The following is a 19448-nucleotide window of genomic DNA, read 5'->3' on the forward strand; positions in this document are numbered from 1 at the left end:
ACTTGATGTAAAATAGAGTTATCAGCATTAAGATGAGCGAGGGCTCAGTTCTTGCATGACGCTCCGAAAATGTTACACACATTTTGACAATTACTCGGCACTGACATGTGTTGGTGATGTTTTATATCCACATCAGAATGATTGATTGTATCTATTCATTCATTCATTCACTACCGGAGCCGCTTCCGCTGCACTCAGGGTCGCGGGGGGTGCTGGAGTCTATCCCATCTGTCATTAGACAAGAGACGGGGTTCGCCCTGGACCGGTCGCCAGTCCATCACAATCATTCACCCTCTCACTGACATGTTTGGGTAATTTGAGTTCCCAACAAAAGTATTAGATGTTGGAGGAATCCAGAAAACCCGCAGGAAACCCATGCAGACACGGGAAGAACATGCAAACTCCACAGAGAAACGCTCACTGTCGGAATAGAACCAGGAACCGTCTTGCTTTGAGTTGGAAACGCTAACCTCCGTGCCACCCACTGACTGGATTGGATATATTTTATTCATTTTATAGCAGGGGTCTCAGACTCTCGGCCCGGGGGCCAATTGCGGCCCTCGGAACAATATTTTGTGTCCCCCTGCCTGAAATCAAATCTTTGTGTTAGTTTTTTGAATCTGGGGGCTTTTATACAGCGGGTTTTAAAAAAAATTGGCAGGGAAAAAATGAAAAAGTAACTTTGAGATGTATTTTTTGCTTCAAAATTTGAAAACGAAATGATTTTTTGATTAAAAAATGTCCAGTGAGACTGTTAAAACTATCTTTTCTTTTCTTATATCTAAAAAAAACCCTCAAAAACAATACCTAAAAAAAAACGGGCAGAATTAAAAAGATTGATTTAATAACCAGAATAGCCACCAATAGCCTTGTTAACATTATACCTCCTCTTCTACACGCTTACAATCAATTATCTTATAAATTCTAGTGGCAAAATTTCCCACAGAGACAAGATTATCTCTTTTATATCAACAATATTTTTTGGACGTAATTTCATCAATTCTTTTTTAATGTTCATTTTTATATTAATTTGTCATGTATTTTTTAGAGAAACAGTTCATTACATATAAATATTTTTGAAATTTACCTGTTTACCTCCTTTACACTAAAACAAAGGAAACTTTGGACTTAGTGTTACTTCTAGGTAATGATTTTACTGGTCCGGCCCCATTGACATCAAATTAGGTCGTATGTGGCCCCCGGATCAAAATGAGTTTGACACCCCTATTCTATAGGAAAAAATATACAAAATAATACATAATATTTCTGGATTAAAAAAATCAAACAATTTCTTCTGTGTAATAACCCATATCCAATATTATGCCATAACCTGGAACTATATATATATATATATATGTGTGTGTGTATATATATATATATATATATATATATATATATATATATATATATATATATATATACTATTGTACATATTTTCATATTTTTATTCTTTATATTTTTTTAATGTATTTTTCATATTGATGCTTATATTTTCCCATCTTATTCCCTTTGAGTGGAAGCTACTGTACTTTTGTAACAAAATGCAATTTCCCCTTGGGAATCAATGACGTAATTCTGATTCTGATCAAAACTGATCAGGTCACCTTAAAGAGCCTCTTCAAAAAGAGATCTTGCTATCAGGCAACGTGTTCTTCTCACCTCTCTGTTTGCAAAGTGACTTTGGATGGCTCAACATTGGGATTCTCCCACTCCATAAGAGGACAATGCATGAAGTAACACAGCGTGTAGATCGCCTCCGGGGCCCAGTGGATGACGGCGCTCTTCTGGTGGATTGGAGTGCCATTGTTGTGGTTCTTCATGTAGAGCGGCTGCAGGTGGTGCATGGCACGTGACACCAGGTCACCTGCGTGTTAGAATGAGGAGACGACAAACGTGAAAAAATGAGAGGAAACATGAGAGAATACACATGCAGGTAGCAACATTTAAAGCCCAGATGCCTTGAAAAGTTGACTTTGCTGAGACATCATCTGTTCCACCAACTCCCTTCCAGCTCACTCTTTCATGGGAAATCAAAAACCTACATTTACTTTTAATCTGGAAAAAAAAAGGGCACAGGATTCTGCCCGGTACTTTTCTCTGCTGCACATGGGAGTGGAATAAGCATGCTCGGGTCTGCAGTGTGTAAAGAATGAATATTTATGGACATCCATTTGCTACTCCAAGCTATTTCCTGCACATAATTTGTCAGAACGTTAAGGTCATCTGGTTTTGCTTAAGAAATTAGAGCTTAAGAAGGTAATGAAAATTTGAATATTCTCTTGATGGATCGAAAGCAAAGTAAACACTTCTTGGAAAAAGCATGACCTGACTGTTTTATACTCACGGTAAATTCTGCAAATTAAAAATCGAGACAGTCATTTGTTTCTCATTGCCTCGCTTGGACGTGCTATGTGAAAATTTAACGGAATTCCGATGCGACTTGGCAATCCTGCGGAACATCTGATGTTCGGTTATCAGCGCTAAGCGAACACCGCTGCATTCACCCTCTTTATAATTGTAAAGTGGGAACACACAGTCCCCTTCCCCTGAATAGGAGTACATTAACGCCATCAGTCAACAGAAGCCCGACTCTGGAACTCTGGGACAAACCAAAATGCTCCAATATCGCAATAGAGGGCTTGGTGTTTTTTTTTTTTTTTTTTATTATGCATTTTAAAGTTCAAAATATGAACTTGTGATTGCACTATCTCTGGCTCCCCAGAAAAACATGGGGAAACCGCAACTTCCCCAGCGTGTGAGTAACTGACCTGTGCTTGAAACCAGAGAGCCGTGCTGGCTAAGCTACGTTTTTGTGTAAGTCCATCTCGTCACTTCACACTTCCTCCTCGCTGAGACGTGAAGACGTGCAAGCAGAGAATTGCAGTTTGTGTGAAAACAGCGTTTGTGTCGCTGCAGATACTTGACTAGGAATGATTGCACTGCTTTTTCTTCAAGAATCAAGCTGAGACAGATTTAACGTTACATTTCGTTTCTACAGACTTGTTTACAACAAACTGTATCTAGTGCCATGAAACAAAGAATGCTATTGACCCAGGCTCCTCCTTTAGCAACAACAGTATGAACAGAAATTGAAATACAGTGGATTTCTTGTGCTGCAAGTGATGAACACTAACAATTGCATAATTTCATGTCTATTTTAATCTTTTAACGATAATCTTATTCGAGGACTGGCTAGATCATTTGTGTAATCACATAAGGACATAAAGTTTCAACAGCAATGTTGCTAAGACAGGATTTCTCGGTGAGCGGAGACTAATGTCAATTACGTAGACAGAATAAAGGACAATATTCCAGTTAAAAATTAACAATAAATAATACTAACGATGTGACATGAGAAAAATGTGTGTATTCAGAATTTGTAATAGACATTTTAGATTCATACCAACTGCGCCTGTACATGCAAAGAAATCCTCAGAGTACTCTGGTGAGAACTTCGACTTAATTCATAAATAATTCATATTTCCAAACTACATATATTTCAGATGTTCCAGAGATGTAGATGATTGGTCAGATACTTTTGTTTACATGCATCCTCATAATTCTGCATCTCTTAAAAATAATACCTAAACTCTAATATATGATTAAAGAAAACAGCAAAACAGAAGCAGGCAGAGGTGTGAAGAAAAGAGCAAATTGACCCTCGACTTTGCAGGAGTTCATTTATAAAGTGAAGTGATTAAAGAGAGAAAACAAACAATACTTGCAAAAAAAAGTCAATGGCTACACAAGGACGTTTTGACATGTTTTATAAAATAGTGATTGAAGTAACTTTGTTTTAATTAGTTTCTTATCTACGGGGGTTCTGAAACATTGTGACTTTTAAAGAAGACCCTGCTCTGCTCCTAGATGTCTTTCCCACTCCTGTGTGATGTAATGCCTGCAGGAATGTATAAAACATCAAAACGTTAAAATGAACAAACTTCAGAAAAAGACGCTTCATTAACCATAAAATAATTTAAACTCCAGCGGTGATGCAGCGGCACGTCCCCTCGAACTACATATTGAATTTTACGTAATGCAATGCGGCGGTAGACTAGCACTAATAACACCACGCTTTCCCCGATCCGTGTCGAATTCCCGGCCCGCCTTGAGAGACGATCCACGCCAAACATGAGCAGATGAATTCCATTAGGGGGCATTATTTTGAACGAATTTTAAAGAATTACATTTCAAGCAAATGAAAGATCGTAGCAGCTAAGCTGGCCAAGTTAGACATCAATGGCCCTTCTATGATGGATTTACATGATGCAAGTATTCTAATCAATATTGCATTATTGGTAATCAATCCTGTATGCTAACAAGATGAGGGAAGGTTAAAGAGTCAGGCGGCGGCTCCGGTTCTACAATGTCTTTAAAAAAGACGTTTCTGGTAAAGCGAAAACAGACAAAGACATCATTTTCCGGGGAGTAACTTAATGGAGCCCCTTTGATTTACAAAGAAATTTATTAGATTTGGCATCTTTAAGGTCAAGAGCCGGCGACGCTGCGCCCACATAAAACACAAACCGCTCCTCTCCCTTCAGAGAATGTGAAGGTTATTTAATGCCGAACGGCGTGGGAGGGAGCGCACTCAACAATATTGCAGACATCGTCTCTGATTTCTCTGGGAGCATTGGCACCACAGGTTTTACAGGTAGGTAAATATATGTGTACCAGCTCTGCTCCAAGAATTTGACGAATGGGTCTGGGCTGCTCTGTGCAGCTGTTGCCGCCATCGCGGCTTCATTTCTAGCGTCTCAATTATTAGCTGCTGTGTGGTGGTGATTACATTTAATGGCGGCCCGTGGCGTTCCTGACTCAACAAGACGTTAGGCCATTCTTCCTGTGATTCAATTTATCGCTGCTAATTTCAGACAGTTTGACTTGGTGGAGATGTTTGCAGCTGAGGCTGCATTTGAAAATACCCAATGAGCCATTGACAACAACTGGGAAAAAAGGCAAACTGAAAGGCAACTTTTAATCATCCTAAACACAGAGTTTAAAAAAAATAGGCCATGTTCTTTATCTATGATTGAACTTCCTTTACCTCCAGAGGAGAGGTCGTGTATTATGGTACGCTGGAGGAACAAGTACAGCAGAACCTCCGACTACGAACGCCCCTAATCATGAACCAATCGACCCGCGAACAGAGTTTACAATCAAATTTTCAGTTGATCTGAAGAAGGAAATAATTGCTAAACGTGAGAGAGGACAACAGCTAAGTGAACCAAATGTACGATCCTGAGGAAAAAAGATAGCTGATGTGGCTGAAGGGTTTGCTGTGTTAATAAAGAGAAGTTGTTAGTTTTGATGAATGAAAGACAGCTTGCTGGAGTTGGCATTAGTGAGGAACTCATATGCGAGAAGGCTTTACTTTTGCATGCTGATTTAGCATAGGAAACGCTAGCACAAGTGCTGGCAAGAAGAGACACAACACCAGAAACAAAGCGATAATTACGGTTATCTTTAATTCCTTTCAGTATTTTTGCCACAAATAAACCCATAAAGTTCAGCAATCTGTTTTTTGGTGCTTGAGAATGGATCAGTGGGATTTACATTGATTTCAATGGGAAATTTTGATGTGGTTTGCAAAATTTTCAGTTTCGAAACGCAGACAAAAAAGGAATTAAATACTTAAGCCGAGGTTCTGTCTTACACCGTTCCTCCAGAAATCCACTGGATCCCATTGACTGAACGCTCTGCATCAGAAAGTGGGTTCAGTGTATCCTACATCTATTTTAAGAAGGCTGGTTGAACCAAACCAAACATCCACAATCACAGATTGGCAATGGTCACATCTAGAGCGTGTCCATGTCAAAACAAAGAAACATGGTGAGCTTTATGACTATGTTACTCCTTCGAGAACAAAACAATCATCCTTCATAAGTCGGAGGATTATCAATACACTCAGCACAGTGGCACTGGCACTTCGACCACACAGCAAGAAGGTTCCTGGTTTCAGTTCCGACAGGAGCCTTTTCTGCGAATGTTCTCCCCTCTGGGTGCTTCGTATTCTTCCCGCAGTCCAAAAACATGCAGAAGGTTGATCGGAGATCACAAATTACCCAGACGTGTGAATGTTCATGTCTTTATGTGAGTTGTGATTGAGAGAGTGAATGGCTGCATGTTTCTATATGATGTGTGAAGGAGTGGGTGAATGTTTGTTTATATATGTGGTCTTCTGATCGACTGAACCCTGTCTCTCGCCCATTGAACAGCTGGGATAGGCTGTGGCCACCTAGCAACCCTGAGTGCAGGATAAGCGGTATCGATAATGAATGAATGAATAAATGAATAAATACATGCGACAAACTTAAATCAGCTCAATTGCAGCATTGTTAATAGACAGTTTGGACAGGAAAACGCAAATGTGTCTATTTCTATTAATCAAACCAAGTGTTTTAATCAGTGTATGAAGAGGGTGTTCAAATGGGTCAGACTTTAATCTTAAAGATGAACTGCAAGAAACAAACAGAAATAACAAACAATAATCCGTGCCCGGAGCGGACAGGGGAAGGGCCTTTCGAGCGTCCTGTCCACGGGATCGCAGATGGGTTAACAGGCGATATTAAGTTTTTGTTGTTTCCCTTCTGCACTGAGTTTCTCTCGTGTTCATTGCAGCCGCCCCGAATAGGCACAATGGTGCAGACACAGCGGCGACTCTGCTGTCAGTGGCCTCCGGAGTCTATTAAAGAAGAAAGCGTGCTCAGAAGAGTGAGAACGGGATCACAGCCCCGTGAAACAAAGGCTGTTATTTTTAAAACAAAGCGGGGTCAGAATTAACCCTTGTCTTACAATAACAGATGATAAATGAGGTGTTCACTCAGCGTGACTCTTCTCAACATGAAACTCAGACACTCGTGTTTTTTTTACTTCATCGACCTTTTGAAGGTAAGTATTTTACAGTACAAGGGGTGAGGGATCACTTGTTGTCTTTATTTTGTATATTCTTGTTACCATCATCTGATCCTTAGTTCCTTAGTGTTGAATCTAACTTAAATGCATTTACTTGAAACCCTGGTTGCATAAATGACTTCAAATGTACTTTTTATTGCATGATGCGTGTGCTGCATAAAAGAACCAAGTGCATATCTTTAATTTCAACTCCTGAAAGTACTTGACTTGATGCTAATGGAACAGAAAAGCAGGGGAATTATATTCTTAAAAGCTTCAGTGGGAGTGGGAGTAAAGGTAAATCCAGACGCATAGGGCCTACGGCGGCTATGCTGAGACAGTCGAGCTAGCTGAGAGGAAGGAAATAGCAAGAGAGCATCAATTTTTAAACTCTAAAAGACAGTCAAACTGACATTTCTTTTCTTCTTTGCTGAGGATATTTGACTTAACTTGGATTATTGGCTCGTAGCTCTCTGGATGATAGATTGACAAGCTAAACTCCCAGTGGTAATATGCTAAAGGCTTGCTGTGTGACCGAGCAATTTTTGCATGTGAGATTCAAGAGTGGTAAACTCTTCCAGATTTTATTCTTCTTCTTCTTCTTTTTCTCCTTTTGGCTTTTCCTCTCAGGGGTCGCCACAGAGAATCAACCTTCTCCATCTAACCCTATTCTCTGTATCCTCCTCTCTCACACCAACTACCTTCATGTCCTGTCTCACTACGCCCATAAATCTTCTCTTTGGTCTTCCTCTAGACCTCCCGCCTGGCAGCTCCAATTCCCAGCATCCATCTACAAAACTGTCTCCAAAACATCTAACATGTGTTGTTCCTCTGATAGACTCATTCCTGATCCTATCTATCATGGTCACTCCCAAGAAGAACTTTCATCTTCATCTCTGCGACCTCTAGCTCTGTCTCCTGTCTTTTCATCATTGTATCTGTTTCTAGGCCATACAGTATCGCTGGTCTCACCACTGTCTTGTAAACCTTTGCTTTCCTTCTCGCTGATAGTCTTCAATTGCATAGTACACCTGACACTTTTCTCCACCCATTTCCAAACTGCTTGAATCCGTCTCGTCACCTCTTTTCCACACTCTCCGTTGATCTGGACTGTTGACCCCAAGAACCTAAAATCCTCCAACTTCTTGATCTCCACTCCCTGTAGCCTCACAGTTCCACACGAGTTCCTGTCATTGACACACATATAATCTGTCTTGCTGCGACCAACTTTCATTCCTCTCATTTCCAGCACATACCTCCCCCTATCTAGATTTTCCTCAACCTGCTCTCTGCTCTCACTACAGATCACAATGTCATCTGCAAACATCATGGTCCATGGAGATTCCTGTCTAACCTCATCTGTCAGCCTATCCATCACCATTGCGAACAAGAAAGGGCTCAGAGCTGATCCCTGATGGAGTCCCACCTCCACCTTGAACTTCTCTGTTACACCTACAGCACACCGCACCACTGTCTCACAGCTAGCCTACATGTCCTGCACCAGTCTAATATACTTTACTGCCACTCCAGACTTCCTCATACAATACCAGAGCTCCTCTCTTGGCACCCTGTCTTATGCTTTTTCTAGGTCTACAAAAACACAATGCAGTTCCCTCTGGCCTTCTCTGTACTCTATTAGCATTCTCAACGCAAATACTGCATCCGTAGTACTCTTTCTAGGAATGAAGCTGTACTGCTGTTCATAATGCTGACTTCTGCTCTCAGTATAGTTTCCACTACTCTTTCCCATAACTTCATTGTATGGCTCATCAACTTTATCCCCCTATAGTTGATGCAATTCTGCACATCCCCCTTCTTAAAAATGGGCACCATCACACTTTGTATCCATTCTTCAGGCATCTTCTCACTCTATAAGATAGTGTTGAATAATCCAGTCAGAAACTCTACTACTGCCGCTCCTAGACACTTCCACACCTCCACAAGTATATCATCAGGACTCTTCCAGGTTTTATTATATCTCTTTTATTACCTCAGTATCCTTTTTCTTGTGTCGTTTAATCAGAAGACAGTGGAAGTGAATGATCAAAGCGTGTTGACTTTTTTTTTTCCCCCTCCTTGATTTAACACATCTATAAAATATGAAGCTACTGAATTAATTATTCTTGATGGTCCAACATTTGTTATTAGAACAGTATTCACTTCAATACTGAAACTTCCACGATATTTATTGAAACAGGTATTAAATATTGCTTTAGGTCATGTTACTAAAGACAAAGAGATGGAATGAATCCAAATAGTTTTTCTTACCTGGCCTCCCAGTGCACTGTGTACATCTTAAAATCATCTTAGAATTCAGGACACCTGTATAGTGTCAGCTGACCAAGCTTGCTCTGTTAGCATAACCATGCGCTGTTGTGTTATAGCGTTGAAGGGCATTATGCGATTGATTTGCTGTTTAAATTCATAGAAATCCATCTGGTAAAGAAGGGGAAAACAGTGCATCTACCCTATAGTTTACATTCCAGCTCAGAAAAACGATAAATACCCCTGACGGATGATGGGCCATTTGATGGGGTAACTAAACAATCGAGTCAGTTACTTCTCCGCAGGTTTATTTTTCAGAGTTTAATACCCAACTGAAGCTACAGAAGAATTATAAACAAATCATAAACAAAGCTTTGGCGTAAGAGTTATTATAGTACTATACCGTAGTACTATAGAGTTCATTGTGAAATTGAGACCCACATACATGAAGTGGAAGTGTCAGGGTTGGGCTCAGATTGATGCTTGTTGGGAGTGCATGGCTGGCTCCAATCAGTGAGGGCTTAAAAGCCGGAGCTTAGAGTCTTACTGGTTGCCGGGTCATTCGCAAATTTCCCTCAGTCCCCAACACTATCTCTCACCATTCGTTCTTTTTCTGTCTCCAACACCATCCCTCCCCTTTCGCTCCTTTCCCTTGTCGGCGAATGCCATCGCCTCTCGCCTGGCCGCCCATCCTGACTAGGTTTCCCTCATCAGTGTATGCTAGCGCCTTCAACTTAACTGCCTGTCCCCCGACTGGGCTTCCCTCTCCCTTTGGTGTTTGCGAATGCCTTCTGCCTAGCTGCCCGTTCCCGACCGGGCTTCTTCCCCCATCGGTGTATCCTAGCGCCTTCTGCCCAGCCGCCCCTCCCCAACCAGGCTTCCCCTCCCGCCGTTGGTGTATGCTAGCGCCTCCTGCCTGGTCTGCCTGTTCCTGTCCAGAGTTCCCCTGCCTGTTCCTCCCCTCTATCCTCTTACCTGGCCTGCCTGTTTCTGTCCAGCATCCTCCTACCTGGTCTGCCTGTTTTTGCCCCCACTTGTTCCTGTTCTTCTCTCAAAGTAAACTTTGTCTCAAACCCTAACTGTTTGGTGCAGAGTCCTGAGTCTGCGTTTGGGTCCAACCTCCGAACGGTAACAGGATGATTAGACCCAGATGGGATTATTATTGGCTCGCTTATTGTTCTGTGCATCTACAGATGTAGTTTTTTGTTTTTTTTCCAGTGGAGTCTCACCGTGTACCCGTATTCTCCTTAATGGTAATGAGTACACAACTGAAGTTGTCTTTGTCAGCCATCACCTCTGCCCTACACATGCTCACATATACATCTTTACCATCCTTACTAAACTGTATGGTCCAAAATACTTCGTATCTAAATTACAGAGGCGGGCAATCCGACTCCCAACAAAATTAAAGTATGAATGGAAAAATCGAAAGAACAGAGAAAAGGAAGTCTCCAAAAGCCAGAATTGAATTTCACTCTGGTCAGGTCAGACTCATTATTTCCATGGTTGTGGTACTGTTGTTGGACAAAACTTATTGGATCATCTTATGTCTCAGCAAAGTGGTGTAAAATTAGTTTCAAATGAACGAAAGCAGAATACAAGCCCTTGCCAAAAAGTCTCACTTTAACTCAACGTGAATTGGACTTGCAACTTGTTCAATTGGCTGGAAATCGGCATTCAGATTAGGAGCGTTTGAGTAACGACCAGCTGACATCCACGGCCCCAGGAAATGCAGTGTCTTTCTGAACAAACACTTCATCACCTGGACCAGGAATTTTTTGGAAGACCCTATTAGGTAGTTTGTTATCACACATACTAATGAATACAACATGGCAAAACCATTGAAATGAATTGTTTGGTTTCAACAGTTGACACCAAACTAACCAAATTGAAATTTTCCACACTTGTTTAACAAGAATCTTCTTGAAAACACTCCTCCAGCCTAGGATTCTCATATCTGTCACGTTGGGACCCCAATAGAAAAAACCCCAAACCCTGTATCAACAATTGGGGCATAACCTTAACCTCCTCGGTTCTCTGTCAAGAGCAGACCTGTGCATTTTACTGCCCGTGGGCCACATCTGCCTCGTTTTGCTTTTTTATCCGTTCCGCCAAACTATTTTCTTTAAATATTTTCAATCAATATTGAATTTAGAAACTCCTTACTTTTTTCTTTTGTTTAATTTTGTACGGGTAATTATATACATAAATGCATTCTGCTGTCTATTTATTTGTGGATTTTTTCTACTGTCTTTCTAGTTATATTTATAAACAAATTTCTTTCTTTTTTTTTTTGACATAACTGTTACACTGCTGTGAAAAAGGAATTTCCCCTTTAGGGATCAACAAGGTTTATCTTATCTTTATCTTATACAAATTAATGGTACACTTATATGCTCATTAATGATTTCAAAGTTGAAATAAAATGCCAAAAAATGTAAATATTTAAAAAACAGTTTTCATTTTGTTCAAGTTACATGATACCTTGTTGGCCCGCGCATAAAGATTAAATAAGAAATACGGCCTGCGCACCAAAATGATTGCCAACCCGCAGTTAGGAGGGTCATCGGTGAGTTGGGTGGTCATTGCAATGACCTTTAAGAGGTTGCATTTAATTTTATTTGGAACATGTCATAATATTCATGCATTCTATTTCTGATTAGTTCATCCTGTTAAGGGAACAGGCCAATGAAGAAAGACATGATTGGTGGGGTGTATGCAAGTGTGCCCATGAGTGTCTGTGCACATGCAGCTATGAGTCAGTCCAAGTCTTGTTCTTTCATGGCCAATATGATATCGCGTGACATAGTCATCTTTTTAAAGCTCTGAAAAGTGTATCCTCCCGCCTGTGAAGTTTAAAGTTTTCCACTTCAAACCAAAACCCGAGGTAACTTTGATTTAGAAATCACTTGTGATTTGAGAACTTTGAAACTTCTGAATCAATTATATCACAGTCTCTTGCTGGTTTATGTGGAGGCAAGCAACGTATTGTAACTGGTAAACACTTAATTTTTCTTCAGGATTAAAAGCGTTTTTTCAACCATCTTGAATATCGATGGCAAGAATGCAAAACCTCTTATCTGGAAAAAACACCTTTTTCAGGAAATGAAAAAAACATTACACTTGATTATAGTATGGTCTTTGTTAAAGATATTCAAGAATATTCTATTGTTCACAGACTATGTTTCTATGTTATAATTTAAAAATACATAGCATGTATTTTTACCACTGATGATGCAGATAAGTGTTTTTTTCCTCATTTTTTCTGCTTCATTGTGCAAATAGGAGTTTTGTCATGTGACATTTATGTCAAAAGAAAAGGCGGGATTTTCATGCAGATAGACTGAAAATGCGGAGCCATCCCATTTCTCACCATTCAATGCAAAAACCCCAAAATAGAAAAATTTGCAGATAGGAGGTTTTGGATTCCAGCCATCGATCTGTCTTTGGCCCAAGATATCTGGTACAACATTTAAGAGTGCAGGAAAGATATGTCTTGCACAGACAACTGAGATGGGAGCTGTATAAAATCTGCACGTGTGTTTGTAGCCTGAGCTCGCTAAATTAGCTTAGTCATAAAAATAAAAATGTCAACAATACAATCTCCTGTCAGTGGCTTTACTAGGAATAGTAATCAATATATCACCAAACTTCAAAAAATCAAGTTCACCTCCTTTCATTTTATCAGTTTCATCAGATTTGCAAATTGGCGAAAGGCAGTTCAGTATCGTATCTTGGACAGATCAGGAACTACAATTAGCTGATTCGTAAACACACTGAGCTGCACAAACAAAGGTGTTGAGCACACTTGAAACAGGATTTGCTTCAGAGCGGCGGAGAGATAATGACACACGCCAACTGAGCTAATAACTATTTGTGGTCCTTTGAGTTCAACTATGCAAATCTGGCATTTTGGCAGATGAGAAAATACAAAGAGGCGAATCATCGCCGAACCTCGAAACGGCGTGCAAATGCCATTTGAAAAGATGCTCCCTGATCACGACACCAATTTCGTCGTGGCACCATCGCCCATTTTGGTGTGTTGAGCATATTTTTGAAAAATCATACTCATTAATATTATCGCCCAGCCTTCCCATCTTTCATTCGCCTCAGTTTCCCATCTTGCTGCATCGAAAACACTTCGTGACAGCCTGATAGCGTAATTACCCCCGGCTATTCCGCCTTCTTCAATTATTCATTTTTTTTTCCCAGTCCAAGGAGTGCGTCTGTCTGCGACTCCTATAGTTATTAATGGAATTCTCTTCGCCAACAGATAACATTACCACATTACTACTCCTAAGCTGCGCTATTATCCATCCGCCGATCTCAGAGTGTTTGCACTGTAAACAACACAGAATGAGTCCTTGACTGAACTCATCAATATAACATGGACGGCTGACTGACGAGGCTCCGAGGCTGCGCACCCTCCAATATAGCTCTAGAAAAACACACCGGCCTGGCATTTGTTCAGATAATAAGGGTTTACACCCCAGAATTTTTTTTCCTCAGCTTTCACTCGACACGTCTGCACAATGACAACAGTCCCAGGAACTTTAACCCCTGCTCTAATAATCAAAAGCAGGGGTTATTTTTGTTGAGCGGTCCCTTTAGGATGCACATCCGCGCTTCAGTGAACGATTTATTTATATATCTACTGGTCAGTTAACACAGCGTCACTCAAAAACGTGTCCTCTGAGGAGAGCGAAACAAAGGCTTTGAGAAAAATGAAATCTCATTCAGCTAAACGGACTCTTGTTCCCCTTTCGGAGAAAGTTATGATTTTATCTGATTCAATCAAATGAGAAAAAATGAAGTCTGACGCTCAGCACGGCTCGGCTGGCAGCAGAAGATTCGTTCACTCTTAACAGTATGTTACTCCCCCAATTCCAAAAAGATTAAAAAAATTAAAAGTCTATTGAGTTGATATAAGCCTTGATTATGTGACATCACTCTTGGAAAAACTGAATGCACCAATGTAGAGAGTCAGCACTCTTCTCTTCCTTCTGGCTGCTCCCTTCAGGGGTCACCAAGGCAAATCAAACTCTTCCATCTAACCTTATTCCTTTTATTTTCTTTGCTCACACCAACTAACTTCATTTCCTCTTTCACTCTATCCATAAATCTCCTCCTTGGACTTCCTATAGACCTCCTGCCTGCCAGTTTCAACCTGAGCATCCTTCTACCAATATATTCACTATCCCTCCTCTGTATATGACCAAACCATATCAGTCTGACTTTATCTCCGAAACATCTAACATGTGCCGTCCCTCTGATGGACTCACTCCCATCCATCCTCCTCACTCCCGGAGAGAGTCTCGACGTCTTCATCTCTGCTACGTCCAGCTCTGCTTCCTGTCTTTTCCTTGATGCCAATGTCTCTTAGCCGTACAGCATCGCAGGTCCCACCGCCGTCTTGTACACCTTTCCTTTCATTCTAGCTGAAACTCTAATCACAGATTTACCCCTGACACTTTTCTCCACCTGTTCCAACCTGCTTTGATCGCATTTCTTCACCTCATGCAGAATCAGTACTCACAATATAAATAAATACCTATAACCTGTCTCAAGCGCCGATGTGTAAACACTGACAGAAAGCGATCCCGGGTTCATTATTGTTTGATTAATGAGCGCGTTGTGCGCGGACAGATGTTCAGCTTCTCTCTCACGGGCTCCATCAAACTTGAAAACTGAAATCATTATTTAAGCTCTGACACTGACAGCGCAACTTCCACTGAGTCATAGCGGTTTAATGCAGCTCCCGACGAGCACTGCTGAATAATGAAATAATCAAAACACTCATTTACAGAAACAGCAGGACAACATTTGGAGCGCAATTAATGAGCACATTAAGATTGTGTACTCTTCGATGGCATCCTCTACAAATGTGAAGGTGACCTCCGGTTTAGGAGAGAACACCTAAGCCTCTGATTATTTCTCTATTATTTGTCATCTGACTTCAATGTCAGATTTCAATGTCAAACCAAAGCTGCTGATTCCGCCGCTGCGATGCCCGACTCCCCTCCAGACCCTAGCCGTGCACGCTGCACATTTTATTTTAGACATGAAATACCGTCACGTCGCTTCATCTACGCTTTGTCCGTCAAAATCAAAAAGAGTGCGCTATTGGAGCTTGGCGGGGAATTGATTGATGAAAATAATGAGGTATCGGATTGAAGGACAGGCTTCCACATTTTTGGTTATTATTAGAAGCTGAAATGACATCAGCTAATAAAACCATCAGACTATCATTTATAGGCTTTTCAGCCATTTTCAATGAGACCACGTCTCTCTCTCACACAAACACACACTCGTCACTCACTGAGTTCGGAGATGCTGCCCACTCGAGTGGCCAGTAAGCACTGTTCGATAGAGCGCAGCTCGGACTGGTTGAAGGTGTTTCCGTCGCCACTCTTCCCGGCCCTCTGCTGCTGCTGCTGCTGCTGCTGCTGCTGCTGCTGCTGCTGCTCCCTGAGAAGACTCAGTCCCTCAGGAAGGCTGAGCACACCTGAGAGAGACGGACACAGAGGAGGCACATTAGCTAGAAATTAAATTAAAAACAAATGTTTGTTGAGACGAACACGAAGATTTTCTTTGGGAATGGTGATCCTCAAGCCAACTTAACAACTCTATCGTTTTGCCTCACTTTGAAAATAAAAAAAGGAAGGACCCTTGTTTGATTGCAACAAGGAGACCTTTCAGTGTGGCGTTTGCATGTTCTCCTTGTGTCTGTGTGGGTTTCCTCCGGGTTCTCCGGTTTCCTCATGCAGCAGGTTAATTGGAAAAATCGGGAAAATTGCCCGAATGAGTGAGTGAAAGGTTGTCTGTTTATGTGGCCCTGCGATTGACTGGCCACCAGTCCAGGGTGTACCCCGCTTCTTGCCCGATGACAGCTCCAGCATCCCCCCGCGACAATAAGTGGCAGATAATGGACAGATAATATGTATGAATATATATCATTTCAGCTATTACCATGTAACTGTCAGCATCACTGTTATTATAAGAGATCCTTCATGCCTGTCCCTCACAACCCTCATATCCCCTCTGTCTCTATCACATCCTTGCTTTCTGCCTCTGTCCTTCACCTCTGCTCTCTCTTTGTACACCGACCAGTCGAGACAGAAGGCCGACCGCAACGAGCTGGGATCTGTCCACGGTTTCTGGATAGTAAAAGACGTTTTTTTTTTCCTTGCCACTGTCACAAAGTGCACGCTCGTGGACAATGTGGTGTTTCTGTCAATCATTTTAAAGAGTGTGGCCCAGATCTGCTTAACATGGAACGTATCATGAGACAAACTGTGCTATGATTTGTGTTTTATTAATGAAATTAGACTTGACTTGACTTTTTATCAGAAATGTGTTGGTGAAATTTTTTTTTTTTTTTGGGGGGGGGTGGTTAAACAGAAATGGGTTATAAAACCCATTTGACATTCGTCAAAGAACCTTCCCAGGGGAAATAATGGCTAATATTTCAAACAATCTTATTATTCACTAAGTGTTACTACTCCCTGAGTACACCTTCCCTCCATTTGTCTTTTGTCATTCTTTCATGCACTGCTGCCTCCTGACTCCATGCAAGGTGTCAGAATATGAAATGTCTAAAAGCAGCGACTCCCCACTTAGCCCCTAATCACCACAAAAAAAAAAAAAAAGTAGCTTTGGATTTATTGGTCTCTCTCTCACGTTAAGCTGCCGAATTAATGCGCGAGAACTGCCGACGCCAAAGGTGACTTTCTCCATTCTCCGCGGCCGGAAGGAAGCCGCCTTATAGATTTCTTGGGAATAAGTCACACTTATTTAACTTGTAAATACAAAAGCCCGCCGCCCGCTGAGCAGCCGGCATGATGTCACTTCCCCCTTTGTCTTTGGTGACAGGGGGAACCCATGAACCACCTGCATAGACCCCGGAGCGAAGAACAGGAAAACACAGCCGTCTGCTGCCGGGGTGTCAGGTTTCCACGATAGCTCTGGTTCTAATCTACCAGGCGTCGGCGGTGCAGCGAATACAGATAGTAAGAACCCTCGCTTTTCCTTCTGTTTCTGCGGGAGAACTTCTCCGAAACACCTTCGACCCTGTTCTTGCAGTGTTTTCACAGCGTTTTCCCCAATCTTGCCGGTAGTCAGGTCACTCACACTCCAGGAAACCCATCTGCAATTACCACAATGTTGTCCTCGCCTAATTATAAGCCAGTGTCAGAAGCATATTTAATGTGTAACCGCGGGCTTAACAGACCACATCCTGAACCTCAGCATGCCAGCAGCCCTGTAAGTGACTGGACGCATCAGTTCTCCCCTCTGTCAATGAGATCCCCGAAAAAGGAAAAAAAAAACAACTTAAAAATCTAACCTCTAGCTCACAATGACTAAATAGATATGTTTATGTATTTGCGGGGAGCAAGACACCAAAAATGTGCAATAAAATAAGAATAGTTGGTATGGTTAGCGCCCTAGACCACCAATCGTGCATGAGTGTGTGTGTGAATGGGTGAATATAATCCAGTGTAAAGCACTTTTTTAGTGGCATCCATTTTACTGAGTTCAACATGACAATCAGTCAAGGTTACCCGGATAATTTACTTAAAACCAAAGCTGTCCTTCTGCTGCAGGTGTTAGTTGAAAATTGTCCGCTCCTGTGACGTCTAATCGGGAATGACGACGACATCTATCGATTTCGCTTTGAAATAAGTACAGATTTGTTGTATTTAACAACGTTCAATAAGTAATTTATTGAGAAATGTCATGGTGTAGTTTTGCTCAGTGGGCAGCTGTCAGTTGAAAAGTGTGTTTTTGAAAGATTGATGTATGAGTCATTAATCTAGAGCTTTTTCCGCATCCCCAGAATTTCCCAAATACAACAAATAATTGAAGATGATGAGTAAATAGATTATTTCTTTACACTCCACTGGCCTTTTGATGGAGCCCAGCGTTTTGTTTGGTACAATCACAGCTTTGCAACGATTTCAGTTTTGTAGTGTCCTTCTATACCCTGATTTACACAACAATAATGCAAATTAATTCACTAAACAGCCGTGCTTTGTGGTTGTTCGTCTGTTAAATCCCTTTTGTCGTGTGAGTATTCTGCTGAGCATTACTACAGCCATGTTTGACACGTCGCCTGAGAGGCGACAACAGCAACCAACAGCAATTTTAGGGCGGACACCTAAACTGGTGTGGATTAGAACAGTGATTCAACCATTTCTAACATCCCATATATAATCAACCAATAACTTTTGGGCAAATTGTCCACTTCTAAATATCTGGACATCTGTCTCAAACCCCAAGCCTCATTATCTAAAAATAAAGTTTAACATCAACAATGGCATTCACATCTCCAGTTTTAGTCGGTCTGCGAGAACCCATCAAACGAAAAGTCATTCATTTCATTGGCGCTCAAGATGAAAAAGGCCAACGATTCAATAATTCTTCGAAAACCACGTTCAAGCTTTTCAAGTGCCCTGGTTCTTACTGCCAGTCCAGGGTTATAACAGAAAGAGCAGCACCAGCTGACAGCGAAGCACCCGACGCTCTCAGAATGGTCTAAGGCAAGGTGACTCAGTGGCTCTCCACGTCCTAATGCATGACACTGTCCAGCCCCGGGGGAGGTGGGGAGGGTGGAGGGGGTGATGGAGCTCTTGCATGCTAGCCGGTGACTTGAACAACTCTCTCTGCGCCATGGGAACTCGTGTTGTTAAAAATGCTCCGCAAGACTTGAGGTTTGTAATCGGAAATGTAACTATGCCGGATGGCGTAGCTCCTGTGGGCCATACGGTGAAGAAAGGAGAGAGGAGAGGAGAAGAGAGGAGTGGAGTGCAAACCGCGTAATGCTCCAGGCAAGACACTGTCAGCGGAGAAGAAGTAATACGTACAGGACTCCCATTAAGATGCCAGTGAATGCACCTTAGTCATTTTATGTGATAGGCAGCCAGACAGAAAAGATCCAGTACGTGACCTGGGCCAGCACTTTCTCCTCATGCAGAAAAAAATAACTTGCAGAAAAAAAAACAAAAACAAATACAAGATCACTTCCCAAATCACTCATTTGAGTATTAGGGGTGTTAAACACAACCCGAATCTCGACTGGCTATTTAATCTCAGTTAAAATATGTAAAAATATTTGCCTGCAACTTTTCGACGTCGAACTTTGATTTGGACTTCGACTTCTCTTCTTCAAGTCCGCTTGTCAATCTGCCACTGCTCAGACCCACCGTGGCTTATCTACGGGATGACTAGACTGGGGCGCAGGAATGCTGACCTCGATGATCGTACTACCCTGCACTTAAATCTATTTTGGA

General features: G+C 41.6%; 1 protein-coding gene across 2 annotated transcripts in view; it reads right to left on the reverse strand.

Moving 5' to 3' along the window:
• The window catches only part of abtb3b (ankyrin repeat and BTB domain containing 3b), a 77118-nt gene that overhangs the window by 15563 nt on the left and 42107 nt on the right, over nt 1-19448 (reverse strand). For both annotated transcript variants that reach the window (XM_086163467.1, XM_086163466.1), the window contains exons 2-3: nt 15479-15664; nt 1660-1864 (exon numbers count right to left, since the gene is read on the reverse strand). In XM_086163467.1, the coding sequence (XP_086019593.1) occupies nt 1660-1864; nt 15479-15664 (391 nt within the window). The remainder of the gene's footprint in view (nt 1-1659; nt 1865-15478; nt 15665-19448) is intronic.

The sequence above is a fragment of the Fistularia commersonii genome, chromosome 17 (assembly GCF_037954325.1).
Source record: "Fistularia commersonii isolate RoL2024-O1a breed Wild chromosome 17, RoL_Fcom_v1.0, whole genome shotgun sequence".
Taxonomy (NCBI): Eukaryota; Metazoa; Chordata; class Actinopteri; order Syngnathiformes; family Fistulariidae; genus Fistularia; species Fistularia commersonii.